The following is a 24,768-nucleotide window of genomic DNA, read 5'->3' as shown; positions in this document are numbered from 1 at the left end:
GGTAGCTGAGAAGGTGGGCTCCCCAGAGTGCAGTGGCTGGGCACACACAGTGTTATCTGAGCTGCCACCTGATGCTGTCTCTTGAGATTCAGGTTAAGTCAAAGGATTCCTCAGAAAGAAAGCTGAAATGATGGCATTCCTGATGCTGGGGAATTCAATCCAAACCCAAAAAACACCCAACAAATGTATTGAACATAAAGACACTTTATAAAGTATTTTAAAGGGTTATCATCTTCCACCATGGATATTTGGAAAGATCTGTTGAGTGAGTTTTAGTCCCCATGACATGCAGACATCCATGAAGACTTAAAACATGTCACAAGATGGGGCACTCAGGAGAGCCTGTGGAAAATTCCAGATAGCCCTTCTCAAGAGTTGGTCCAGGGGTCAGCAGGGGATCTTTGTTTCCTTCTTAGGTCATGGTCCCCACTTCCCACCCCTGAGCAAGAAGGTCCCCTTTCCCAAACAGGAGGTGACCTAGCAGACAGCGCAGTAGTCGGAGGTTAGACACAGCAAGCTCCCAACCCGGACTCGAAGGCACACGGGAGAGTCAACACAGCACCCACAAGCAACAGGGCAGGGTTTTTTTTTTTGGGGGGGGGTTGTTTTCTTTTTTCCACCATCAAGGGCATTTCTGTTTTCTAGAAAGTTATGCTGGAAGGTGAGGTGACCAGTTAACACCATCTGGGTTTTCAGCTCAAGTTCTGCTGCGGCTTTATGAAGACTTCCACCTGATTAAAGAGAACACCGCATGGACCACGTAGAGCAGCGTGGCTACGTAGGAGAACACCTGGAACCAAGAGAAATGGCCGTTAATGGGCTTGCTCGGGGAGGACGAGGCACAGAGTCTGCACTGCATCCAGCCCCACATGGCGCAGGGTTACCAGACCCAGATAGCATGAGCTGCCATTGCTTCTCATCCCTCACGCAGAGGACACCCTCCCTGCTGAGCCCAAGTGTGCACCAAATCCTCTCAGTACGGAGCACCTATGGGCTCCTGGACATGGTGTGCAAGGTAAGACTCTCCACTATCACCCACCGTCACACTGGACTCAGCTTGAGGTATCAGCTGACTTGAGATGGAGTCCCCAAAGCCCCCTCCAGTGAAAGCATCTCAGGCAGGTAACTCTCCAGGGACAGCTTCCTTCCCCACACCAGTGAGACCAGCGCCCACCAGCTGTGGTCCTGGTAGCTCGGTTGGGAGATTGTAAAGACCTGGGTTTGCTGGCCCTGGTGAAAGTCTCCATGCTGCTTGGATATCCTTGCCCTCTCAGAACTGTGTTTTAGGGTTCTTAATATCACAGGTGTGGCCAAGGGAGCCAGGCTTCATAGGAAATGAGGGACAGGAATTTTGAGCTTTTGTTGAAAGAAGGGGGCTTACTGTTGGGACCACGCAGTCAGCCACTGTGGCCTTGGGAGGGATGGCCCTGCTTGCCGGGGACTTGCTGTGTCCTCCTGGGCACCGTCAGCTCCCATCACCCTACTCCCTAAATACTTGCCTGCCGCCAAGTCCAATCTCTGCACCTGATTTTGTGACCTTGAGTGGGGGTCAAGAGTTTCCAGCTCAGGCACAACATCCATTTAGGGTGGCTACGCTTCTGTGACTCCTGAAAATGCCCATCAACCCCAGCCCTTATGGTGCCTGCCCTCCTGCCCCCATGCCTGGGCAAGCACTTTCTCTCATGGCCTGGAGGTGGTGAGTAAGCCAAATTATTGAATAACACATTTACGAGAATGTATCCAGGGAGGAGCAGTCACACACCAGAGGCAGCCCTCCAAAAATGTGGGCATTCCAGACCAATGGGAGCCTTTGGAAGAAGCACCTTGGAAGTCCCCAACAGGTAGAGCAGTGGAAACTCATTTTTCAAGTAGGACCAAGAAATGGCCCACTGGGAAAACATAGAGCTGGGCATGAATGGACATGTTTTGGCTTCAGAAAGCCCTCTCCCTAAACTGCAGCCATAATTGCCCACCATAGTTATAATCGAGAAGCCTCCAGATTTCTCCAGAAATCTCCATCTCACCCCCATCTCGCCCCAATCAGCTTCCACTGGTCCCCAGGGTCTCTTTAGGAAAGCATCTCTGCCACCCACGAAGGAGAGAGGGAGGAGCTCAGCTTGGGACAGACCCTAATTAGTAGCCACAGAGTGGATGTGAGGCAGGCTGGCTGCCTCCAAAACCAGGTTTTGTGAGAGAGGGTGTGAGGTGCCTCCCTGTACCCGAGTATCCCCTGGACTGGGCATGCTGTGGCTTGGTGGGGGGGGGGTCTGGGGTTGAATCCTGAGTAATGAACTTCTTTCTTCCCCACGAACAGATGCAGTTGATACCGTGGGTAGAAAGGCGTGACTTTACATCCAACACCGTGCAGATACCCCCTTGGTGGTTTTGTTCGGGCGCATCTGCCAGCTGAGAACACTCCGGTTCTCATTTCTAATGGTTCTGTCTTCATGAGCATATTTGTGTCTATCCAACTCAACTAAAAAAATGGGGAGATGGTCAGTTGTGGGTTGGATAAATAGCTGTTGGTCTATTCCTACAAGGGAGTACAATATAGTAATGAGAACAAACAAGCCACATGTACACCCAGCCACGTGCATGAATCTCACAAACACAAGGTGAGAGAAAGAAGCCACACATGAGCACCCACTGTGTGATTACACTTACATGAAGTTCAAAGGCAGGCACAGCTGAACGGGGTGCTAGAAATCAGAATTGGGTGGTGGTGGGAGTGCACAACGATGGGGACAGGATTTGAGGGGATTTCTGGGAGTGGTTTATCAGGCCCTATTTCTTAATCCAGATGCCCACTCCACAGGGGAATTCACTTTATGAAAGTTCATCAAGCTGTGCGCTGGCAACTGCACACCTCTCTGGCTGTGTGCTGCATTTTGATAAAAGGTAAGAGAGAAAAATCAGAAGGCAGTAGAGCTTAGTGGTTCTCAACTAGTGACCTGTCCAGTGGGAAGGGGCATTCATTCATTCCCCTGTCTGGGTTTTTTTTCCATCAAGTGCTGACCCACTAACCACATACCATCTACATTTCACAACCCTTGTCCACAACAATTTTATGGAAATTGTTGTCAGACACTTTGCTGATGTTTGTTAAAAGAGAACGCTTAGTTGGGATGGGGGAGGTATGAGGCAGTCTTGGGAGAGGGAGATGAGACAGAACTGTGTGAAGAATGACGGAGGGTGGGTCACCAGCCTCTTGGGGAAAGGAGATCCGTCAAGATGTCACCTCGCTGTGCTGCTGCTTGGAAACCAGCCATGTTGGGAGATGGGCCAACACGGGAAATGTTTCCACACCGTGAGGCCCCTGGGAGATGCCAGGATCCTGAGGGGGCCCTCTTTAGGGGAGCAGTTGTAAGCTGGGAGCTTAAGGGCAGTGTGTGGCTTCCCCAGGCAGGGAACTGTGCAGAGGGACCACCAGGTGAGGCTTTGAGGGACTTTCCTCTGAAGAGTTACCTCACCAACCTCATTCCCAAGGCCCAGCTGTGCCCATCTGTGGGTTTTCTCTCAGCCTCCGTCCTACACTTTCCAAAAAGAGGGGATGACACGGTTTTGGCCACCGGAGCTGATATCTCAGGATCTATCACCACATTCTACCTTGGGATTTGCATAATTCATAGGTCAAGTTCTAGAGATCTGAAGGGTGCTATTTTGGAAACGTCTTACTTTTTAACAATAACCCGTGGTTAGAAGCATGCTTTATATTATAGACTGGTGCAAGGGCACACATGCACAACTCGGAAAAGCACTTGATGAAACAATATATTCTGTTACCCTGTCATTCTGATCCAGTCCATTAAAAAGAAAATCCACCTGGCTTCAGCGTCCCCACCCCTGGCTAGATGCTTCAATGGATGGTCACTCAGAGAGAGTCAGGAGACTCATGTGGCCAGACTCACAGCCCTGAACTGGTGTTGAGAGTGTGAGGACTAGGCCCCCAGCCTCGATGCCGGGCCCCACGATGACTGGCGATCTTGGGCCAGTCACCCACACTCTCTGGCCCCAGTTCTCCCTCTGTGAGATTGGCATCATGACCTTGGGTTGTAGGGTTGCTGTGGATGTTAAATCAGATTGTTCACGAAGCACTTGGACAGGGCGCTGGGCGGCCGTCATCCCTTCACACACCTGCCTTCTGCAAAGCCCACCCAGGCCTGGGACATGCAGCCCTGACAGGAAGAATAAGCGGAGTCTTGGGCATGACACTCCCCTTCTCGGAGGCTTTCCTGCTTCAAGGATGAGGGGATGGTTTGACCTCACGGAAAAATTAGTGAGCTGAAAACAGACGGAGGGCCTCGGCAGCCTCTGCACACCCCCTGCCAGCCGCCCAGCTGCCTGCGTGAACACAGCCCCAGACGCCCGGACTCACCACGGCAGCGATGTTTTCGTGGTAGTGCCTGTAGATGAAGCCTTCTTGAATCGTGATGGCGGCCAGGGCCTCCAGGACCGAGGCGCTGAGGTAAAAGAGGGCAGCGGTGCAGTGGTAGGCTGCGTCCTGTGGGGCAGACAGGGTGTCAGAGGGATGGGGAGAGAGAGACAGGGCCCAGATGCAGAGCTGAGGTCCCCTCCACCCCTGCCCCTAGCCTCTCCTCCCACTTTCTTTGAATTCCACCCCTCCCAGCCTCCTCATGGAAGTCCTGTGCCTGCCTTGCTGCACTGAGTCACACTTCACTGCTTGGGGTCAGAGCAAGCACTTCCCCGGGGATGGGACACTGGTCTCCCCTGAGGAAGGGTCAAGGGAGAGGTGGAGTAGGGGCCAGCAACTTGGGATGCCCCAGGGAGAAGCTGGTCCTGGGTCTGAGACGTGTCATGCATGGCCACAGTTCAGCTTGGGTGTGGCCTCACTGGCCAGTGCAGGGCGAGGGCGGCCCACACTGTTTCTATTGTGTTTTTTGTTTTGTTTTGTTTCATTGTTTATTTTTGGTTCCTGGTATATTTAAAAGCATTAAAGGGCTGGGTGTGTGACTGTAATCCTAGAGCTTTGAGAGGTCAAGGCAGGAGGATCTGTTGAGGCCAGGATTTGAGACCAGTCTGGAAAACATACTGAGATCCCCATTTCTACACAAAACAGTAAATCTTAGCTGGACACAGTGGCACATGCCTGTAGTCCCAGCTACTCAGGAGGCTGTGGCAGGAGGATCACTTGAGCCTGGGAGGTTGAGGCTGCAGTGAGATGAGATTGCACCACTGCACTCCAGCCTGGGCGACAGAACGAGACCCCCAACTCAAAATAAAGAAATAAATGAAAGTGAAAATGTACTAAAACAGGGTTTTGTGTAGTTATGATTTGGAAAGAGGCTTGGCCAAATGGCTTCCACCACCTCTACAGTAGGGAAGGGCAGTATCCCACATATAAAAGTTACCTTTTCACAGGCCTCAAAGCAGGATTTACATAGAATAACCACCGCAGACCATTTCTGTTTCCCAGTGTTCTCTGACAGCCCTGCTTGGGAGTCAGTGGCTGAGGACCCAGACAGTAAGCATGGCCTGACCCCACCAGCCAAGGCCAGTTTCCAGCCTGCGTCAGCCTCCGGGGCCCTGCTCCCCTGAGATGAAAACAGCCCTCCCGGGTGATGGGAGGGGCGGCAGTCACCTGGTGGATGCAGGTGGTGTGGTGGCTGGGCAGCTGGTTATCTGTGGAAAGGCAGTTACGCAGGAGAACACAGAACAGGTCCAGTGAGGGTTGGCCGCACAGACCTTGCCTCTGCCCCTGACTCTCCTGATTCTGCTGTCGGGAGCCCTGGGCAGGCTCAGCCTTGGAACATGGTGGGGTGACATCTATGGGGAAGTCTCACCTGGCACTGGAAAAGCCAGCCCTACGGGGCCAGGGGCCAGTACTACCTGCTCCCACAGTAGCCCTGGGCGGGACTCACCAAGGTGACCCAGGAAGTCTCCCCACCGTGGGCTCCAATTATGTACAGGACGATCAAGGTGGTGGTGGCCACGAAGCAGAACACAGACACGAACATCACCCAGCCCTGGATCAGGGGCCAGGGCACTAGGGAGGAGGCCACCAGGATCCACACCAGGCCCCCGAAGACCTGCAGGGGAGGAGCGGAGTGAGTGTTGGCCCAGAGGAAAGCCCCAGCCTGGGAACAGGCCCTGACCAGCAGTCACATGGGGTGACTGGGGTGCAGAAACACAGAAAGAGGGCAAAGAGAACAGGGCAGGCATTCTCTTCCTCATCAGGAATGCAGCTTTAGTCCCCCCAAAGGAAGGCACTGGGCTGGATCTCATTCCCAATCCCCTGCACACTTGCTTTGATTAACTTTAAAAAAAATTTTTTTTTCTTGAGACAGTCTTGCTCTGTCGCCCAGGAGTGAGTACAGTGGCATAATCTGGGCTCACTGAAACCTCTGCCTCCTGTGTTCAAGCAATTCTCATGCATCAACTCCCTGAGTAGCTAGGACTACAGGCATGTGCCATCACACCTGACTAATTTTTCTATTTTTAGTAGAGATGGGGTTTCACCATGTTGGCTAGGCTGGTTTTGAACTCCTGACCTCGGGTGATCCACCTGCCTCCACCTCCCAAAGTGCTGGGATTACAGTTGTGAGCCACTGCACCTGGCCTGATTCACTTTTTAAATACAGTTTAAATTTTTTATTTAACAAATATTTATATCAGACCTACATACCAGGCAGTATCCTAAGCACTTTATAAATAATAACTCAGTGATTCTTACAACAACCCTATGAGTAATGCTGACCCGTTCGCCAGATAAGGAAACTGAGGTAGGTGGAAGTTAAGTAACTCATCATTCTGAGAAAGGATTTATGTCATTCAGTATTGTCATGAGAAGGGCTGCTCTTCTGAGATTCTGGCCTTTCTACTTGCTTTGATATTAAAATGTCCTTTCTTTTATGCAACTGTAGTGACCAGCAGATCCTTTCCGTCTTTATTTGGCAAGACAAATTAGCCACACTGTCAGTAGTCACCCCCACCTCCTTTCTATCTCTCTCCCCTCCCTTTCCCTTCCCTCCCCCTACCCATCCCCTTTCCCCTCCCCTTCCCCCCCCCTGCTCCCCCTCCCTTCCCTTTTTTCCTCCTCCTCCTCCTTCTCCTCCTTCTTCTCTCTCTCTTTCTTTCTCTTACTTATTGTTTCTTTTTCTGGATTCAACCCCTTATATCCCCAAGTCCAGGAAGTGTTCTGACCACAGATTTGGAGTTGGAATAAAGAAACCCAGGTCAGCCTTGTCTCCTTGGACTGCCGAGGATGGGAGTGAGGGAAGTATAGCCTCGCGGTTATCCAGAATATATCCCAGTTGATGTCCCCAGGGTCAGTGAGCCCCATTTACTCAAAGAAGAGCAGACACGGGAGCCAGTAGTGCCCCTCAGCGGCCTAGCCCCGCTCCCGCTCCCCTCAGTGAGAATCAGCTCAGCCTCATCCACAGGTTCCCCACTCAGATGGGGAGGAATCTCTCTATGGAGATTCCTTTGCAGCCAAAAGTCTCCAAGGTACTACGGAGACATCTGGGGGACTGAGGATGGGGTTGCCCTCCGAGGCCTATGTCCCCTGTAGTGTGAATTCACACAGCACCTTGACCCTCCACCTCCCTGGACCTGCCATCCACCTGCTGGGTGAGAGATACTACTGTCTTCACAGGTGTTCTTTGAGCTGCTTGTCTGAGAAGCATCAGGAGAGAATTGCATTTGGGTAGAAAAATCAGTGCAATGAAGATTCTGGATTTATTAAAACCAAGTTTTCCCTAAGGAATCAGATGTGGGCATCTCTGACGAGAAAGCGTCCTCTGCTGATGGATCTTAGGTTGCCTGAAGACACATGGCAGGGCCGGAGGGATGCACTGTGCACCTTATAAAAATGGGAGCAAAATCAATTAAATAAAAATCCCCAGACCGCCATAGAATAAGATGTGTGTGTGGATTTCATCCACCATTGAGTTTAAGATCAAACAGATTATGCAGTCTTTTCCAAAGCGGGCACTGATGGAGGGACAGGAGTGAATCGGTGCAGGCGGGACTTGGATTCAGGAGGCATGCGAGGGTGGCGTGGAGAAATGGGAGGATCCATTGGACACATCCAGAGGGCAGAGGGTGGTCCTGGCCTGGGAATCCCTCCCCTAAGCACCCTTTGCCTGGTGGCCATGTGACCCTCCGAGGAGGACAAAACTAAGTTGCCTCCTTGTTCACATGCTCTCGGGGAGTCCTGCATGTCTTCTCTGTAGCACTCAGCACAAACACAGGGGTATTGGATTAGGGACAAAGTGGTGCTTCCCCTGACCAGGTGATAGTGGGCTTGAGGTCTGCCTTGCTCACAGCTGCCTCCCTGGAGGGGACCCGGAGAAGACCCATTCAGCCACGCATCAGTGTCCAAGTCAGCTAATGGGCCTTCAGTCTCCTGGTACCTGGGTATGGCTAAACTAGAGCCACTTATGAACCAAACCCCAAAGGAGCAGCTTGGGTTGCACATGGTAGGGAGGAGACTCCGTTATGGAATCCCAGTGGGACCCCATGGGCCAGAGGTGCTTATGGGTGACCAATGGGCATGCTATTGAGGAACACTCAATTTTACAGTGAGGGAATGATTCCCTGCACCTTTACTCTCTTTGTTTTTTCTGATGAAGGCAAGAAGGGCTCAGGGTGGAGCTGGGTGTCTGGAGTTCCCTTATAGTGCAGATAGGCAAAGGTGAACCGGATAATGACATTGTTTCTATGCTTATGATTGCAATGTCATCATTTGGGGAAAAATTAACTGTAAAATACATACGAGATGAATTAATGCACAGGTGGCACTTGGAAATGGCAAATCTGAGAAGGTAGCCCCCAGCTCCTATCTACAGAGTCATCTCTCTCCACTCCATTCTTCCCACATGGCTTGAGATGTGATATTTGAGGAATCAAGGGCAGGAAAAGTGAGGGGAAGTCAGTGCATGGAGGGCTGGCCACAGCCTCTGTGTGCACCTTGCTGACTGTAGCCACAGCATGGGCTCTGAGCTTCCAGCAGCTGCATGGAGAGCCTCGAGGTCAGGCTAGACTCTCTGCCCTCACTGTTCTGGTGAGTGCTTTTACCAACCCGATGAAGACTATTTTTCAGCTCCCTGGGAAACTCCATGCTCTCCACACTGGCATGCAGATTCCTGCAGTCTGTAATGGGACCCCTGTCCACAGTTGCCCATAGGACAAAGTCTACCATGGGCTCAGCCCCAGCCCCTGTCCCCTGACAGAGCTCAAAGCCCCATCCAAACTCCAGTGGCTTCACCTTGCAAGTGGGCCCTTTAAAAAAATCAGGCTGACTTTTTTCCTTTGCATGGTACATTCATGGCAGAAAGGGCACATTTCAAGCTCAGTGGATGCTGAAGCAGTTGTGAGGGCTTCGGAGGCTGAAGGCTGGGCAGCTGGGCACAGGTCAAAGAGTGGCAGAAGATGAGGCTTGAGGGAGGGTGAGGATCCAGCCCTGCTATATGCAAAGCTGAGATTTGGTGTGAACCCTGAGTCAAAGCTGGTTCCCGTCCTGCTCCACCTACTAAATGTACAGAGCAAACAGAATAAGCAGGGCACCCTCACCAGGGAGATAAGGCACTCCTGGGCACGGAGCAATCCACTCCAGCCTGGCCTAAGGACCCACCCCACCGGCCAAATATTTGTCAAGAGCAAGGGAGTAGGTGAGGGTTCAAGCATTTTCCTTCATCAAGGAAACTCCGGTGGCTCCCAGATTCCAGGTGGCCATGCACAGAGGCAATTATTTTGAAAGCATTATTGATACTCTGTAGGCATGGCACTGTGTCCCCTTGGTTTCTGTCAACAGGTCAGACTTCGCCTGAGCCCACAGCTGCACCCTGTCATTGTCCATCAAAATAGAGATGGTGCAGCTGGTTGGGTAATCCCAGACAAAGGTCTCCATTTGCATGGCGGGAGAGGGACAAGGGTTGAGCGCTCTCTGGGTTCCAGGGCCTTAAGTAAGAAGATGGGGATGGGGCCTAGGCAAACACTCTGTTGTCCTCAGCCCTAACTATACATTAAGTCACCTGGGATGCCTTTAGAAAAAAACACCAAAGCCTGGGACTCATGCCCAGTGTCTGATTCTGCGGAAAAGAAGCAGAGTGATGGGACAGATGCCCCAGACTCTTGGCCAAGGCCTCGTGATGTGTTACCATAACATAAGGCCATGGACAATGCTTTGTAGCTCCTGTCTCAGGGCCCTGCCTGTCCCCCAGTGATGCCAGCTGACTGCTCCCTTCCAGGTCCTGCCTGGCCTTTCAGTGCAAAATGTCACCCTAGTGTTTCCTCTCCTCTCTCCACCTCTCTTCTCCTCGAACTTGGATCTTCGTCTTGCCTGGAACGTGAGACTAGCTTGTACTTGGGTGTCCTCTGAACTCCGAGATGCAGCCTCACTGTCTGAGGATGGGGGCCGAGGGGGTGCATGAGTGATCGGAGGCCCCTCCCAACTCTGATATGACAGAGCTGGAAACCACCCATCTTTAATTCAGTCCAGTTGGGGGTGCTGAGCAGAGTTGAGCTTCTCTAAGAACAGGTGATAATGTATAAAAGTGGACAAAAAGTTTCAGAAGAGTTCACATCCATGGTCTACCTGGTGAAATGATGTTTGTGAAAAATATTCTGTCAGGAATTATTTTCCTGGAAGCTCTCGTGTGAACTTGAAGAAGCGTCTCATGTTTTCGTTCCAAATTAATCCATGGGAAGCAGCCAGGTTGTTAAGGGGTAGTTAATGGTGTATACTTTGGAGCCAGGGTTGATGAGTTTGAAGTGAGCTCTGTCACTAGCTGGGTGACCTGCTGTACCTGGGCAAGTTATTGAATCTCTCTGTCCCCTCATCTGGAAAGTAGTGATAACAGTAGTTGTGACTCAGGTTATACCTGCAGGGGGCCGGTACCCGGCTGCGACTAAGTGTTTGCTGTCACAAATGTCGTTAGATGAAGTAGCCTCTTCTATAACTCTGTGAAAAATCCCAGCGGTCTGAATCTGATCTCACTATGCACAATCATCTACTCCAAAACTTGTCCAAGAAGAGCCAGAATTTTAAAATAACCTCAAAAACATCAAAAAGAGAAATATCTATGGTCTCCAGAAACCAAAAATTGAGAACAATGTGTCTGCCCCGCACAAGGAAGCCCAAAGGGCACTAAGATATGAGCCAGCTTTCCTTTCAACAACGAGCCTGGTCATCAAGAACGGGAAAAGGCATTCTCTGGCACATTCTTGAGATTCGTCTGGAGTTTCCACTGCCTGTGTCTGAAAGAACTCTTCATCCACAGTCCCCAGTGTTTCTTCTGCTGCAGGGATGGGTAACAAGGGCAATGCAGAGGGCTTGCTCAAATTCTCTGGATATTTTTCTGGGGTTTCATTTCACTCTGTCAGGGCCTCCATAGGCAGAAATTCTTCCAAGGACACATCAAGATGTGAACCTAAGAGGTCTTCCCAGGCAAAGCTTTCCATCTACATTGATGGCGTGGTCCCCAGAGCCCAGCATCAACATTCCCAAGGGCATGGAACATGTGGTGTGCACCTTTAAAGGCATACGTGAACAGCAGTTTTTGCCTTGAATTCTTGAGAAGTAAAGGAAACTGGCCACGGAACAAAGGCTGTGCATCACTGCTGAGCTCCCCTGCCACTTAGATCAAGTGGCGAATATCATCTCCCCGGGAAGGAAAAGAAGAGATGTCCTCACCAGACGAGGGACACATGGAGACTCATCCTGTCTGCTGGGAGGACCCCAGGGAGCTCCCCGCCCTTCTGTGCCCTCCCAAGGCCACTAGGAGGAGCAACCCCCACTCATGTTGCTGGCAATCTACTTACTGCATCGTTTTAGCAGCCAAGGGTTATTTCAATGCCAGGAGGACATTTTGTGTAGGTGATCTGATCAGAAAAGTAGCTGCTTCAGGAGAGGCTCACAGTCTTTGCTCAGCTCTAAGGATTGATTTAAAACAAATCATTCTTGGAATGAGATAGAGAGTAGGAAGCATTTTCCTGTGTGTACGTATGCATATGTGTGTGTGTGCACATACATGTTTGTGTATATGTGCATATATGTGCCTATATGTATGTGTGTGTATGCACGCATGTGTGTGCATGTGTATGTCTGAGCTTCTCTGTGTGTATGTATATGTGTTTGTGTGCAGATGCATGCTTGTGTATATGTGCATGTATGTGCCTATATGTATGTGTATGTATGCACGTGTCTGTGTGCGTGTGTATGTGTGAGCTTCTTTGTGTGTATGTATATGTGTTTCTGTGTAGATCTGTATGCATGTGTGTATGTATGTGTGTATGTCTGTGCATGTGTATGTATATGTATATGGTGCATACATATGCATGTGTATATGTATGTGTGCATATGCCTGTGTATGCTTGTGTATGTGTGTGTGCACTTGCATGCATGTGTGTGCATGTGAGTGCACATGTGTGTGGGTATAGGTGGGGAGAGTAGGGTTAAGGATGAGCTACTGTAGAGCAGGTAAATGGCACGACAGGCCTGGATGCTAGGGTGAAGTCAAGAGGGCGCCAAGCACCAGGTGGTAGGAGAATGAATATACACAGAGCAGGAGGTCGGGGGGAGACACAAGACCCCTAAATGCTTAGGCTTCCTCAAAGTCCCGCAGCTCTTCCCCTCAGAAAGTGCATCGGAGAGGGAGGATGGGGGACTCTATTCCAGTTCTGAGAGGCAAGGAAGCAAACACGGCTTGGCTTCTCTACTTTTATTAGCCCTATGTATCTCCTGGTACGAAGGAACTCAGTCCCAGCAAGTCAGGGGAGCTTTCTTCACTCACTAAGTCACTCACTCAGTCAGTCACTCACTCAGCCACTCAGTCACTCACTCAGTCACTCTCTCAGTCACTCAGTCACTCACTCAGTCACACACTCAGTCACTCATGCAGTACACTCACTCGCACACTCAGTCACACACTCACTCACTCACACAATCACTCAGTCACTCAGTCACGCACTCTCTCAGTCACTCACTCACTCAGTCACTCGTTCAGTCACTTAGTCACTCAGTCACACACTCACTCAGTCACTCAGTCACTCTCTCACTCAGTCACTCACTCACTCAGTCACTCACTCTCACTCAGTCACTCAGTCACTCAGTCACTCACTCAGTCACTCACACACTCAGTCACTCATGCAGTCACTCACTTGCACACTCACTCAGTCACATACTCAGTCACTCACTCACTCACACAGTCACTCAGCCACTCACTCAGTCAGTCACTCACTCACTCAGTCACACACTCACTCAGTCACTCAGTCACTCTCTCACTCAGTCACTCACTCTCTCACTCAGTCACTCAGTCACTCAGTCACTCACACACTCAGTCACTCATGCAGTCACTCACTTGCACACTCAGTCACATAGTCACTCACTCACTCACACAATCACTCAGCCACTCACTCAGTCAGTCACTCACTCAGTCACTCACTCAGTCACTTAGTCACTCAGTCACTCACACACTCACTCAGTCACTCACTCTCTTACTCAGTCACTCACTCACTCAGACACTCACTCTCTCACTCAGTCACTCACCCGCTCAGTCACTCACTCAGTCACTTACTCACTCACTCACTCAGTCACTTAATCACTCAGTCAGTCAGTCAGTCTGTCACTCACTCACTCACTTAGTGGTTCATTCATTCATTCATGCATGCATTTAACAGGCGCTGAGTGTGGCCACGATCAACACTGAGGTAATGGATCTCATTCAAAGACATACTTTAATGAATGGAGCCCACCTCTCCCTTCTTCTCCTCTCTCATGCCACAGTCCCCACTGGAGCAGCTCTGGGTCCACAAGGGTGGATTCAGGCCCTGGTGAAAGTGTCAGTGTTTGAGCAAGGGTCGCCAGCTACAAATGTCACACTGGACAGAGACAGAGCCTGGTATTTGGCACAAGGTCCCCATCTGAGCCCATAGGGAGAGGTGAGGGGTAGGGGTCAGAGATTCTCTGGATGGTAACCCTCTCCCCATATCAACTGAAAAGGCAGATTATCAGGAGTCTGACCCCTGGGGCTGCCCCTAAAGAGAACTCTGGGAGTGGGAGTGGGGCTGGGATTTGACTTGGTTTACCTACACCAGTCACTCTCCCCTCCTGGCCTCTTCGTCAGCAGGCTTCTTTCTCTCAGAGGGACCCCTCACACCATCATCCCCCCGCAGCTAGCCTTAGACAGTGTTCCCTTATCTAATCTGAAGGCAAGACCAGGACTCAAAGAGTTTGGATCTGTTTGTGAAGAGGGGGATAGAGATTTGAGATTAAAAGATCTAAGAGCTGAGTTCAGGGCCACAGTTTATATTAACAAGGCAAGTTGGATTGGGAAGAACCCCTTGTTCAGGCTTGCAATCCCACCCCCCTTAAATCCCAGGGAAGCCTTTTCTCCCATAGCACATGCTGCCAGCAGGACAAAGTGACTGCTGCCTTAAACCCACCTCCCTCACAAGCTGGAGGACGGTCACTAGTTCCTGAATGAAGGAAAACTCCCCTCAGATCCACAAATCTATGGACTTTCTGATAGGCATGTCTTCGTTTGGATGGAAAATTCTGCCTACCACACCTACACCCTCTGGCTTTACCCAGCAGGGTAAACAGAAACCAAGAGGTTCCATGAAAATACCGGGTAAGCCACCTGTAAAAGGCAAAATCCATGGAAATGCTGGACCAGACAGGAGTGGCTTAAATGCAAGAAAAACAAAAGGTATTGATGGGAGTCACCCGGTGGGTTAGGAATGTGAGCAAATCAACAAAACAGGCGTATACTTGCAAGAGGCGAAAGAAGGCTGCCTGCCCAGGGTCTGGGAGAGTTCAAGGGAACTGGAACTCCCAGAGTCTCTTGGGGACTGGCAACCTTTGTCAGTTTCACCCTCTGTCCGCCCTTGAGGCCAAGGACTCATGATTAATCAATATTAGGTAGGTGGGAGAGGAGATCCGAGCCCCTTCCCTACTGATGCTTGCTAGGAACAAATGTTTCAGAGTTCTTGGTCTGTGTCAGGTATGTGGGCAGACTGAGGATGTAGGGATGAGACAGACAATAAGCAAGGTCTGCAGGAGGTGCTCTGGGTGCCAGGAAAGGGTACTAGGAGGGTGGGCTTCCCGGTAGAGGTGAAGGGTAAGCCCGGGCTTAAAGGGCCCCCTCCAACAAAGAAGCATTCCCACTGCCACCCCACAACCCAGCCACAAATGGAGATGTGGGAGGTCTGTGGCTGGTTTTAGAAACCGTCCTGAGACCCACAAACTGGGTGGTTCCTTTCCTGACAGGCCCTTCAATCCAACTGTGCCAACCTGCCAAGCAGCTGGGGGCCAGGATGGAGGCTGGGGGAGATGAGGGCACATGTTTGTGCCAGAGGCTGCCCCCTCCCTGAACTGATGCCCTTGCAGACAGCAGACACATTGACACTAATGACAAATCACTTTTGAAAGCTTTAATCTGAGTCCACTGGTAATTTGTTTCTATGCCTGTGGGTAGATATAGCAATGTGTATCACAGTTAGAATCCACAAAGCTCTCCTCGCCTGTCCTGGCACCAGGCTGGCAGTGTGGTGCAGAGAGGCTTAGAAAGCAGCCTGCTCCCTGGCAGAAGGCAGGCCGGGGCTGCCATCCTGTTCTCTCCTCCTTGGCTGCCCTGTCAAGCTCCTAGCTGAGGACACACCAACCTCTGCCCTCAGTTGTTCCTTCTTGGTGAGAGGAGAGCCACTGGGAAGGCCCCAGGAAGGTGGTGTCTGTGCAGGACTCGGTGACCCCAGGGACAAGTCAAGTGTGCCCTCCACAGCCTGGCCCAATCCCAATCATCATGTGGCACCTACAGCAAAGGTGATGGGGGCAGGCCTTGCGGACTCCACCGTGGACACAAGTCGGCCAGCTGGTCTCAGAGCAGGTGTTTAAATTATTAGTCAACTAATAATAACAGCACTTGATAGCTGCAGGGCAGTAGCTACGTGAGGCAGGTGCTGCTGCATCCCCCTTTTACTGATGCAGAAACTGAGGCACAGTTACCTGCCACATTCCCGCAGCTGCTCTGACAAGCTTGCTGAGGTCCAGGTCCAGGCCCCCATGAGTATGGCAGTTACCTCCTGTGTCTAGGATCAGCTTTGGAAATGGCCATGAGACTTTTTGTTTTGGTGACAGGTTCTCAGTCAGTCACCCATACTGGAGGGCAGTGATGCAATCACAGTTCACTTCAGCCTTGACCTCCAGGCTCAAGCCATCCTCCCACTCCAGCATCCTGAGTAGCTGGGACTATGGGTGCACACCATCATGGTTGGCTAATTTTTTACATTTTTTGTAGAAATGGGGTCTTGCTATGTTGTCCAGGCTGATCTCAAACTCCTGACCTCAAGTGATCCTCTCACCTTGACCTCCCAGAGTGCCGGGATTACAGGCGTGTTAACGTGGAGGAATGAGAATAACCCGTTAGTTTTCAGGCCACTCCCAGACAGCTTTTCCCTCCCTGGCCTACCACTGAAACAATGAGTCTCAATAACCTCTGTTCTTTCAGAGGAAAACAATAGCAAGGTTTGTGTTTAAGACACATAAAACACAAGATGAAAAGCCGAAGAATGCCGCTCCCTCTTCGACAGATGTCGGCATGGAATTCAGTCGGAAGAAGAGGGAAGGGCTGCCATGCAGATCTCACCCTTCCCCACTCCACTGATAGGTCAGGGAATGTCACCTTCTGTCCTTCCTCATGGCCCTATTCCTGGAGTGCCCACCTCCTGGGCCCCCCATGGGCCTCCCGCAAGCTGGTCCTGGGACTTTCACTTTCCGTCTCCTCCCCCTGCCCTTCCAGCCCCTTCCCTCCCGGCCCTCTGCACCCCTACAGGGACTGGTGGCTCTGGCCAGGAACTGCAGGGCAGTGAGACTGGCTGTGTGGCCCTGCGCCTTCTCTTCCCACTGCCAGTGTATGTGGAGGTGCTGTGGCTGATGACAGGCTTTCCTTTGATTTCCTACATACGTTTTTCAGGACCCAGGGCCTCGGTACATTAAAATGATTCACCCAACACATTAGCTGTGAATGAGCTGAGAGTGTCAGAGAGCCTAGGGCAAAGTGCTGCAGATAATCAGAGTGTGGCACATTCATGACCCCAGGAAGGGAAATGGTTACAATGCTCGTGCCCAGCTAGGTGCTCACCAGGAGCCAAACCTTTCCACCAGGGTGTTGAAGGCAATTTGGAGCTTTCCAAATGATGAGAGACCACCAGGGAACTACTCCCTGCTCCACGCCCCTGGGAACAACCTGAAAGCTGTGAGAAGGAGCTGACCACCCACCCCAGGGTGTTCCTGCTTCAAGTACAAGGGGTATTGACTCGCACTGTATTTACACCCATCAGCACCAGGAGGGAACACCTGCTGGGGCAACCTCTCAGCACCTGCCTCTGGGGCCTGCTGGTCCAAAGCACCATGTCCAGGGACTGAGACTGGAGGCCTCAGGAAGAAGCCCCAGAGTGGCTTAAGTTGGCCCCAAGCCCTTCTAGTTCAAGTCCAGCTGGCTTTGTCCTAGGTCAAGGCAGGTCCCAGGTGGTCCAGTCCCCACTCCCAGCCCTTTCTCTGGGGAATGTGTCCTGGGCCCAGGACAAAGCCAGGCTACTGCTAAGGCTGTGCAGAGCTGGCCTGTGCTGGCAGCACAATATGCTCTGCCCCTTGCCCACTGGCGTGGCGAGTGTAGGTGCAAATAGTCAGCCCTTGGCCCTGGCCGACCTGAGTGTGAGTCCTGCCGGCAGCAGCATCGTGGGGTCTCCTACTCACTCCTGAAAGCACTTGGACAGAAAAGGTGTGTGTGCACCAGCCCTGGCATTGCCCCGTCCCTGTGAGGTGGGGGAATGACTTATGAAAAGCTAAAAGGCAATCTTTTAAAATATAGCTCAGGTGTGATGACACATGCCTGACAATCCTGTGGAGCTGAGCCCCATCATCACACTTAGCAGTTTCCAGGGAGCAGCTCAAAGTCACCGAGTTCTCACCAAAGCCAGCCTCTGGTCTTGAAAAACTGGAAAAGTCACTTCTCCACCAAACCCCTGTGAGACCTCTGTCTAGAACACTTATCCTCCCTTTAGAGAGGGAGAGAGGAGAAAATATGGCAGATCAGGCCGTAGCCCTCTCTAAATAGCTACAGAGAGGGGACAAGGCAAGCAGCCAGTGGACACAGTCAGGGAAGGCCAACTCAGCCACCATCCCTTGCTGGCTAAGCAGGACCTACCCCACTTCCTGCGCTTGTAGGAGAGGCACCTAGCGAGAGCAGCAGGGAACTTTCTCTAGGAACAGAGGAGTCCCTGGCCTGACCTGTGAGAACCTTGGGGCACCTGGCTGCTTGCTCCAGACTCTCTCTTAGAACTGTTCCCACTATTCTGTCCCCCTGTAAAAATATCAAGAGGGTGGCCTGGCCTCCAGATGCCCTCTCCAAGTCTCAACGAGTCAGTAGAGGTGTGCCGTGCTTACCCAGTGTGGGTTCTTGGACCTGCTCTGGACCTCGTGACTCAGAACTTGTAGGGTGTGTTTTTGACAAAGAGGCCCAGGAATTGCGAGCTTCCCAGTGGCCCTGAGCTGGCCCTTCATTCTGCTGGGGGAGAGAAGGGATCCAAGCCTTGCCCAGGGCTTCCAGGTGGGCAGGGCTGCTCACTCAGAATCCCTGGGTCCCTTCTGGTGTAAGCAAAAGTCCCGTGTGACTGTTTAGGTGAAAATAGAAGCCTGGGTATGACCTGCTTGCCAGAAGGGCTTGCTGGACCCTGGAGTCGATGACCTGGGCAAGTTGCTCCCTGTCTGAGCCTCAGCTTCCTGCCAGCTCTGAAAATGACGTTTCTGTGATTCTACATCTCTGGTCTCCTGGGAGTTTCCATGCTGCCTTCTCAATGCAGCCACAGATCGGACCGCTCAATGTGAAACTGCCTCGCCAGCCCATGGCCCGGTCCTGGCTCTGTCAGGCTGGCTCTTCCCCAGCCAGGTAGAAATCTAGTGCAGGTCCTCGGACTTCTCTGGTCACTCTTAAATAATAAAAGTCCAGTCAGTTTGGGTCACAGAAAAGGTGTCATTTTAGTCATTACTCTGTCCAGTTTACTGTGTCAAAACTACAAACTGATTCCAGGTGGCCCCCCACCCCAAATCCAACCACACTCCTCTTCGCATTTCTTAGGCACAGAAGAGGAGGGTGTGCCCCTGGAAGGCTGGGTGGGATTCCTCAAGCTCTCACTCACAACCCTGCCTGGGGAGAAGGGGTCTGAGTAGATGATCTCACGGCCCTCTTTAGGCCTTTCCTTCAAAAGTCCTGAAAGAGTGGGGGGTCTCTCCTGGCAGTCTGTGGGAGACATGGCCTCTAGGGGCCACAGCTGAGACAGAAATCCTTCCCTGTGAACCTTCTGTTCCCTGAATGATGGCTCAGTGTCATGAAGCCCCTGGCTTAGAACGGAGAAGGAGGAGGAGACAGAGTGGCTCCAAAAGAAAAAGTTCCTCACTGGGTGGAGCTTTTGCAGGGCAGCAGACCAGAGCAAAGCCCTGGGTTTTGTTGGAGGAGGGGAGAGCATTGGCCATTTCGCCTCTGTGGGGCTACACCGATGACCCCACCACATGCAATAAGGGCACGGCCGCTGTGGCTTTGGGAGTGTTTGAAACGGCAGTCTCACTACCTAGTTGGGTCTGACTTCCTCTTCCTGTGAAGACCCTGCAGCTTTCAGAGGTCAGGAGCTCTGGGATAGGGGTGCTAGGCCAAGGAGAAGTTGCTATGCCCCGCCCTGAGCTGCCACCCTCACCTGCTCCAGCGGGCAGTCCCCTCAACATGGAAGTGGTGCTCCACCCTGATCGCCTTGGACATCTGTGCCTCCCAGGCTGCTGGGAGGTCAGGCATGGGAATCCGAATTGAGTTATCAGCAACTCAGTAGACTACAGATATAAAAAATAATCAAGCATTTCACACCCATTGGACTAACAGAAAATTATAAAGTCTGACGCTACCAAGTGATGAGGAACAATGGCGACTTTCATGCGCTGCTGGTGGGACTGGGGAAGGTCCAGGTTTAGCCTGAAGTTTAAACAACTGGGGGAACCATCTTTATAAAAGAATCAAAGTTAGGCAGAGTCTTGGAAGGGGCTTGCATAAGTGGAAGTCTTGAACTTAATTAACATCACCAGCTTCCCAGTAAATCTGCTCCTGGGGTATGTAAATTGGAACTACTCTTTTGGAAGGCAATGTGATGACATCTGGGAAAATGATGATGTGGATATCCCCTGTCACCCAACAAGTCACATCCTCCATGTGTTTCTGGGAGAAATTTCCAACATGTAACTACAGAGGCAAATATGAGAATGTTCTTGGCAATGCTGTCTGCAGTAGCTAAAGGCAGCAAGTTGGAAGTATCCAATATGTCTATTAACAGCAGACTGGATAAACAAAATCAACATGTATAAATCTCAAAACATAATGTTGCCCGGAAAGCATGTTGCAGAAAAATATGTACTGTATGCTGGCATTTTCAAAAAGTATGAAAACATGTAAAGCAATGCCATGTGTAGTTCATATGTGTGCAGTAAAAGTCTAAACTGTGTGGAAGTGATCACCACATTCAGCCTACAGGGGGCCCTGAGGATGGAGGGAGAGAGAGAATAAGATAACAGAAGGATGTCTAAGGGGCTTAGATGCCATCTGAAAGCTTCATTCCCTTAATACATAAAAGCAGATAAAGCAAAATATTAAGATTTGACAAAGTTGGGCAATAATTATGTGGGTGTCTGTTAAAATTTTATATATACTCTTCCGTGGCATTTGAAATATTTCTAATTTTTTTCATTTTTTAAACTTGAGGTGAAATTCACATTATCATCAAACCAACCATTTTAAGTTGACAGTTTAGTGGCATTTAGTACAGTCATGGTGTTGTGCACCCACCAACTCGATTTAATTCCAAAACATTTTCATTACCCCCAAAAGGAAACCCCATAGCGATCAAGCAATTGCTCCCCTTAGTCCCTGGCAAATCACCAGCGTTTGTGTTCCATCTCTATGGGTTTATCTATTCCAGATATTTAATATAAATGGAATCATACACTATGTGACCTTTTGTGCCTGGTGTCTTTTGCTTAGCACAGAGATTTCAAGGTTTATCAACTTTATAGCACGTATCAATACTTCATTCCTTTCTATGGCCAGATAGTATCCATCATTTGGGTATGTCACACTTTGTCACTCAGTTCATTGCTGATGGACATTGGGCTATGGGTTATCGTGAAGAGTGCTTCTATGAACATGCATGTGCTAGTACCAAAGGCCCTGTTTCGAATCCTTTGGTTATATACCCAGGAGTGGAATTGCTGGGTCAGAGGGCAATTTTTTGAGGGACCATCAAACTCTTTTCCACAGTGGCTGAACCATTTTACATTCCCACCAGCAGCATACAAGTGTTCCAATTTCTCCACATCCTGGCCTATACTTTATGTTTTGCATGTTTTGGATAGTAGCTATCCTAATGGGTGTGAAGTGATATCTCACTGTGATTTCTTTTTATTTATTTACTTATTTATTTATTTTTTTGAAACTGAGTCTTACTCCATTGCCCAGGCTGGAGTGCAGTGGCATGATCTCGGCACACTGCAACCTTGCCTCCCAGGTTCAAGCAATGCGCATGCCTCAACCTGCCGAGTAGCTGGGTCTACAAGCATGAGCCACCATGCCTGGCTATTTTTTTTTTTTTTTTTTGTATTTTAAGTAGAGATGGGGTTTCACCATGTTGGTCAATCTGGTCTCAAACTCCTGACCTCAGGTGATCCACCCACCTCGGGCTCCCAAAGTGCTGGGATTATAGGTGTGAGCCACTTCACCCAGTCTCATTGTGATTTCAGTTTTGTTTTCCTAAAGCATCTTTTGAGGTGCATATTGGCCATTTGTATATCTTCTTTGTGGAAACCTCTGTTTAAGTTCGTTGTCCATTTTCTAACTTGGTTGTCTTTTAGTTGTTGAGTTGTAATAGTCCATAATTAAAAAAAAAAAAAAAACTCTCCTGGGGTAGCCAGTGCCTTCTTAGATCCTCTAATTCTCCACTCCTCCCACACAACAAGTATATACAGCTTCATATTTACAGCCCATGCAGAGGACAACTGAGAGACTTGGAGTCAGCTTTCTCCTCTTCTCTCCCAGGCATCTGCGAGCGCACCCCTAATCTAGAGCATGAGGAAGACACCAGGAGATGACTATGTTTGAAGGTCTCCTGGGAAGTGAGGAAGGGAGGTGGACAACAGAGGTGAGGTGAAGAAGTGACTTTCTAAGACAGCTGAGAGAAGCTTTCTGGGCGAGGGAGAAATTGTTTCCTCTTGAAGTCACAAAGCCATGCTGGAGGAGCAAGCTGCCAGTAGCGGATGGCTTCAAGGTTTCTGACAGCCCTGTAATCTCTGCAGCATTGGTGGGTTGAGTTGGAGGCTTTGGCCCTCTTTCCTGCAGATGAGATCTCCAGGTCTAACTGGACTGTTTCTACTTGCAAGGGCACTCACTCTTTCTTGTATGCTGAACTTCTAAAAGAAGGCCAGAAGGGGTGGGCTCTCTGTAAGTGGTGGAGCTGGGTTCATTGGTGTCCAGGGATTTTTCTAAATGTAACTGCTTGGATTCTGCCAATCCCTAGGATTTGAAGTCACTGGTTCCACCCAGGTTTGGGTTCAACTCGACTTTCACCCCAAGTTCAAGACAGCCCTGCTCACAGAGCTGTGGCCCTCTTAACCTCTGTTCCCAAGCCCTCCTTAGATGAACTGACCTTCTCCCTTTGGTATTCACACCCTCCCCCTTCGATCAGGCAATAACAACCTGGGGTCCAATTTTTAAAGTCAGGCTCCGACATTTTCTTTCCTACCCAAATATCGACACCCATGGTTCTGAGGCAGGGGTGCTGGAAAACGTGTCCTTGAGGCGGCGATGCACCACACCCACATAATATACAAGGCACACCCTTCCCAGTTGAGGGCGAGCGGCCCCCAGAGAGTTGAGGCTGAGGGAGGTCACTTCAGCCTCGCGACACCGTGAGTGCTGACCAGGAGCCCAGAGTAGGAAGCGCTTTTCCGCAGTCTCAGGCAGAGACCCTGCGCGCAAGGCTGGACTGACAGCAGGTGCAGGGGCCTAGGGGCTGCCCAAGGTCAGCCGAGGCGCGCGGATCGCTCTCTCCTGCCCATCTCGTCCACCCCCAGCCCACACAAGCGGTAGAAGGACTGCGGCAGAGCAAACGACGGCCTCAGCTTCCTCATTTCCAGATCAAATTGGTCGCAAATACGTGAAACTTTAAAAGGCCAGAAGAAAATAAATCAGATTCAGCTCCCTCTCTTCTCCAAATCTCGGTTGGTAATACTAACATTTCTTTTGATGATTTTTTTTTTTTAAACGAAACCTTCTTCCTTGAAAAAGCCGGGCACTTCTACCCAACCCCCCAAAGCGCGGCGTGAGCTTCGGTGGTGCTGCGCTTGCCAAGCGGGCCTCGCACGCAGCTTTGGAACCAGCGCACCAAGAGCTGTCCCCATCTGGCCCGCTGCCAACATCTGACCTAGGTTGCGAACCCGGTTTTTCCTCCATAGTCCTGTAGACTGTTCCCCTCATTCCGTTGGTGTAGAAGGAGGCAAACGACCAGAGATGGGAGGGGACTTTCCTGGCTTAGTCCCCGCCCTGCCCCTGCTGCCCCGCTGCTCCCAGGACCTGCGCAGCTTGCGGACCCAGCCCGACAGCTGTGCAGGGTGCCCGCGAGAGGGCAGGGCTCAGCCCACCCCGTCCTTTCCTTTCCCCGGCCGCAAGTCACTCACAAACTCAAAGATGAAGAGCAAGTCAGGGAAGGTGGTGAAGACCGAAAAGCCACTGGGCAGGGTGCTGCCTCCCGACGCCGCTGCGGGGGCCATGCCGGCGTGCTGGCGTCGGCCTCTGGACTGGACGCGCGCAGCTCAGGCTCCGCGCAGACCTCTCGCTTGCTCGGCGGAGCCCAGTGGCCTGGGCGCCCCCAAGCGCGGGTTAAGAGCAGGGGAGCCCGAGGCAGAAGTGGGAGGAGTCTCGGCCGCCGCCCAGCCCCGCCCCTCCATCCCTGGGGACCTGGCCCGAGCACCGCGGGCACCGCCCTGAACCACTTCGAGGGCGCGCTGCGGGCTGCAGAGCTGAGGACGGTGGTCCTGACTCCTGCGTTCCAGCCCTGGGTACCACCTCTTGCGGGAAGCAGGGCAAGCTTTTCTAGCTTTTCTAGCTTGGTAGGTGACCAGCATCTCCTAAGAATGATAACCATCAGTAACCAGGATCCCAAACCTTCCCACCGAGGCACCCCTCCAGTCACCAGTGCTTTAACTTTGAAGTTGGATCTCCTTCATCTTTCCTCTGGATGCATTAATATGCGCTACCCACACTTCCAGGAGGTTTCCTGGCCGAATGGGACCACCGCTTCAGGCTGGGGGTCTATCGTGGGGGCTGGGACCGGCCCCGGCCACCGGCTCCTTCCGCATCCACCCAGCCAGCGCTGGAATCATGCACTGGGGCCTCTCTGCTTGGTACTGCGCGTCTGCCTGAGGGTAGCAGGTTGCTCCCAGCCGCGCCGGCCCCAGCAGAAGGCTGTGGATGGTGTTGCTGGGGCAGGTCTGCCTTGAATCCACGGGACAGGAAAAAACGTTACCAGAGGAGATGCATCGCTTTCTCCTGTTATGGGCAGCCCAGCCCTTCGGAGGGTGGGACCGCTGCTACCCCCAGCCCATGTTCTTTGCTTGCCTGTTGACTGCTGGCGTTTCATGTTTTGCTTTTCTGTTTCACTATTTATTAGTTTTTGTATTTTGCCTTTAAGCAAGTATTACCATACAGCAGTTGCCCATTTATT

At 51.2% G+C, this 24,768-nt stretch overlaps 1 protein-coding gene across 2 annotated transcripts; it reads right to left on the bottom strand.

The window, feature by feature from the left end:
• Positions 1 to 186: 186 nt before the first annotated feature.
• On the bottom strand, positions 187 to 23,952 carry MAL (mal, T cell differentiation protein). 2 transcript variants are annotated; one of them, XM_017519717.1, is made up of 4 exons: positions 23,723 to 23,952; positions 5,880 to 6,047; positions 4,376 to 4,501; positions 187 to 790 (listed from the first exon to the last, which is right to left on the bottom strand). In XM_017519717.1, exons 1-4 carry the CDS (start codon positions 23,813 to 23,815, stop codon positions 716 to 718), a joined length of 462 nt encoding a protein of 153 aa, XP_017375206.1. In that variant the 5' UTR covers positions 23,816 to 23,952; the 3' UTR covers positions 187 to 715. The 2 variants fall into 2 exon arrangements, with proteins under 2 accessions (XP_017375206.1, XP_037591206.1); XM_037735278.1 differs by lacking the exon at positions 23,723 to 23,952 and adding an exon at positions 7,581 to 7,900.
• Between the last annotated feature and the right edge of the window lie 816 nt (positions 23,953 to 24,768).

This window comes from Cebus imitator, unplaced genomic scaffold (assembly GCF_001604975.1).
Source record: "Cebus imitator isolate Cc_AM_T3 unplaced genomic scaffold, Cebus_imitator-1.0 Scaffold770, whole genome shotgun sequence".
Taxonomy (NCBI): Eukaryota; Metazoa; Chordata; class Mammalia; order Primates; family Cebidae; genus Cebus; species Cebus imitator.
Note: the sequence above shows the minus strand (reverse complement) of the source record. Positions and strands in the feature narration are given on the sequence as shown.

Bases quoted from the DNA above. Each gene is read 5' to 3' on its own strand.
- MAL (XM_017519717.1), bottom strand. From the start codon at position 23,815: ATGGCCCCCGCAGCGGCGTCGGGAGGCAGCACCCTGCCCAGTGGCTTT. The intron at 4,502-5,879 runs GTGAGTCCCGCC...TCTGCCCCACAG, and splicing joins AGACTTCCTGGGTCACCTTG to GACGCAGCCTACCACTGCAC. The intron at 791-4,375 runs GTGAGTCCGGGC...TCTTGGTTCCAG, and splicing joins ACGAAAACATCGCTGCCGTG to GTGTTCTCCTACGTAGCCAC.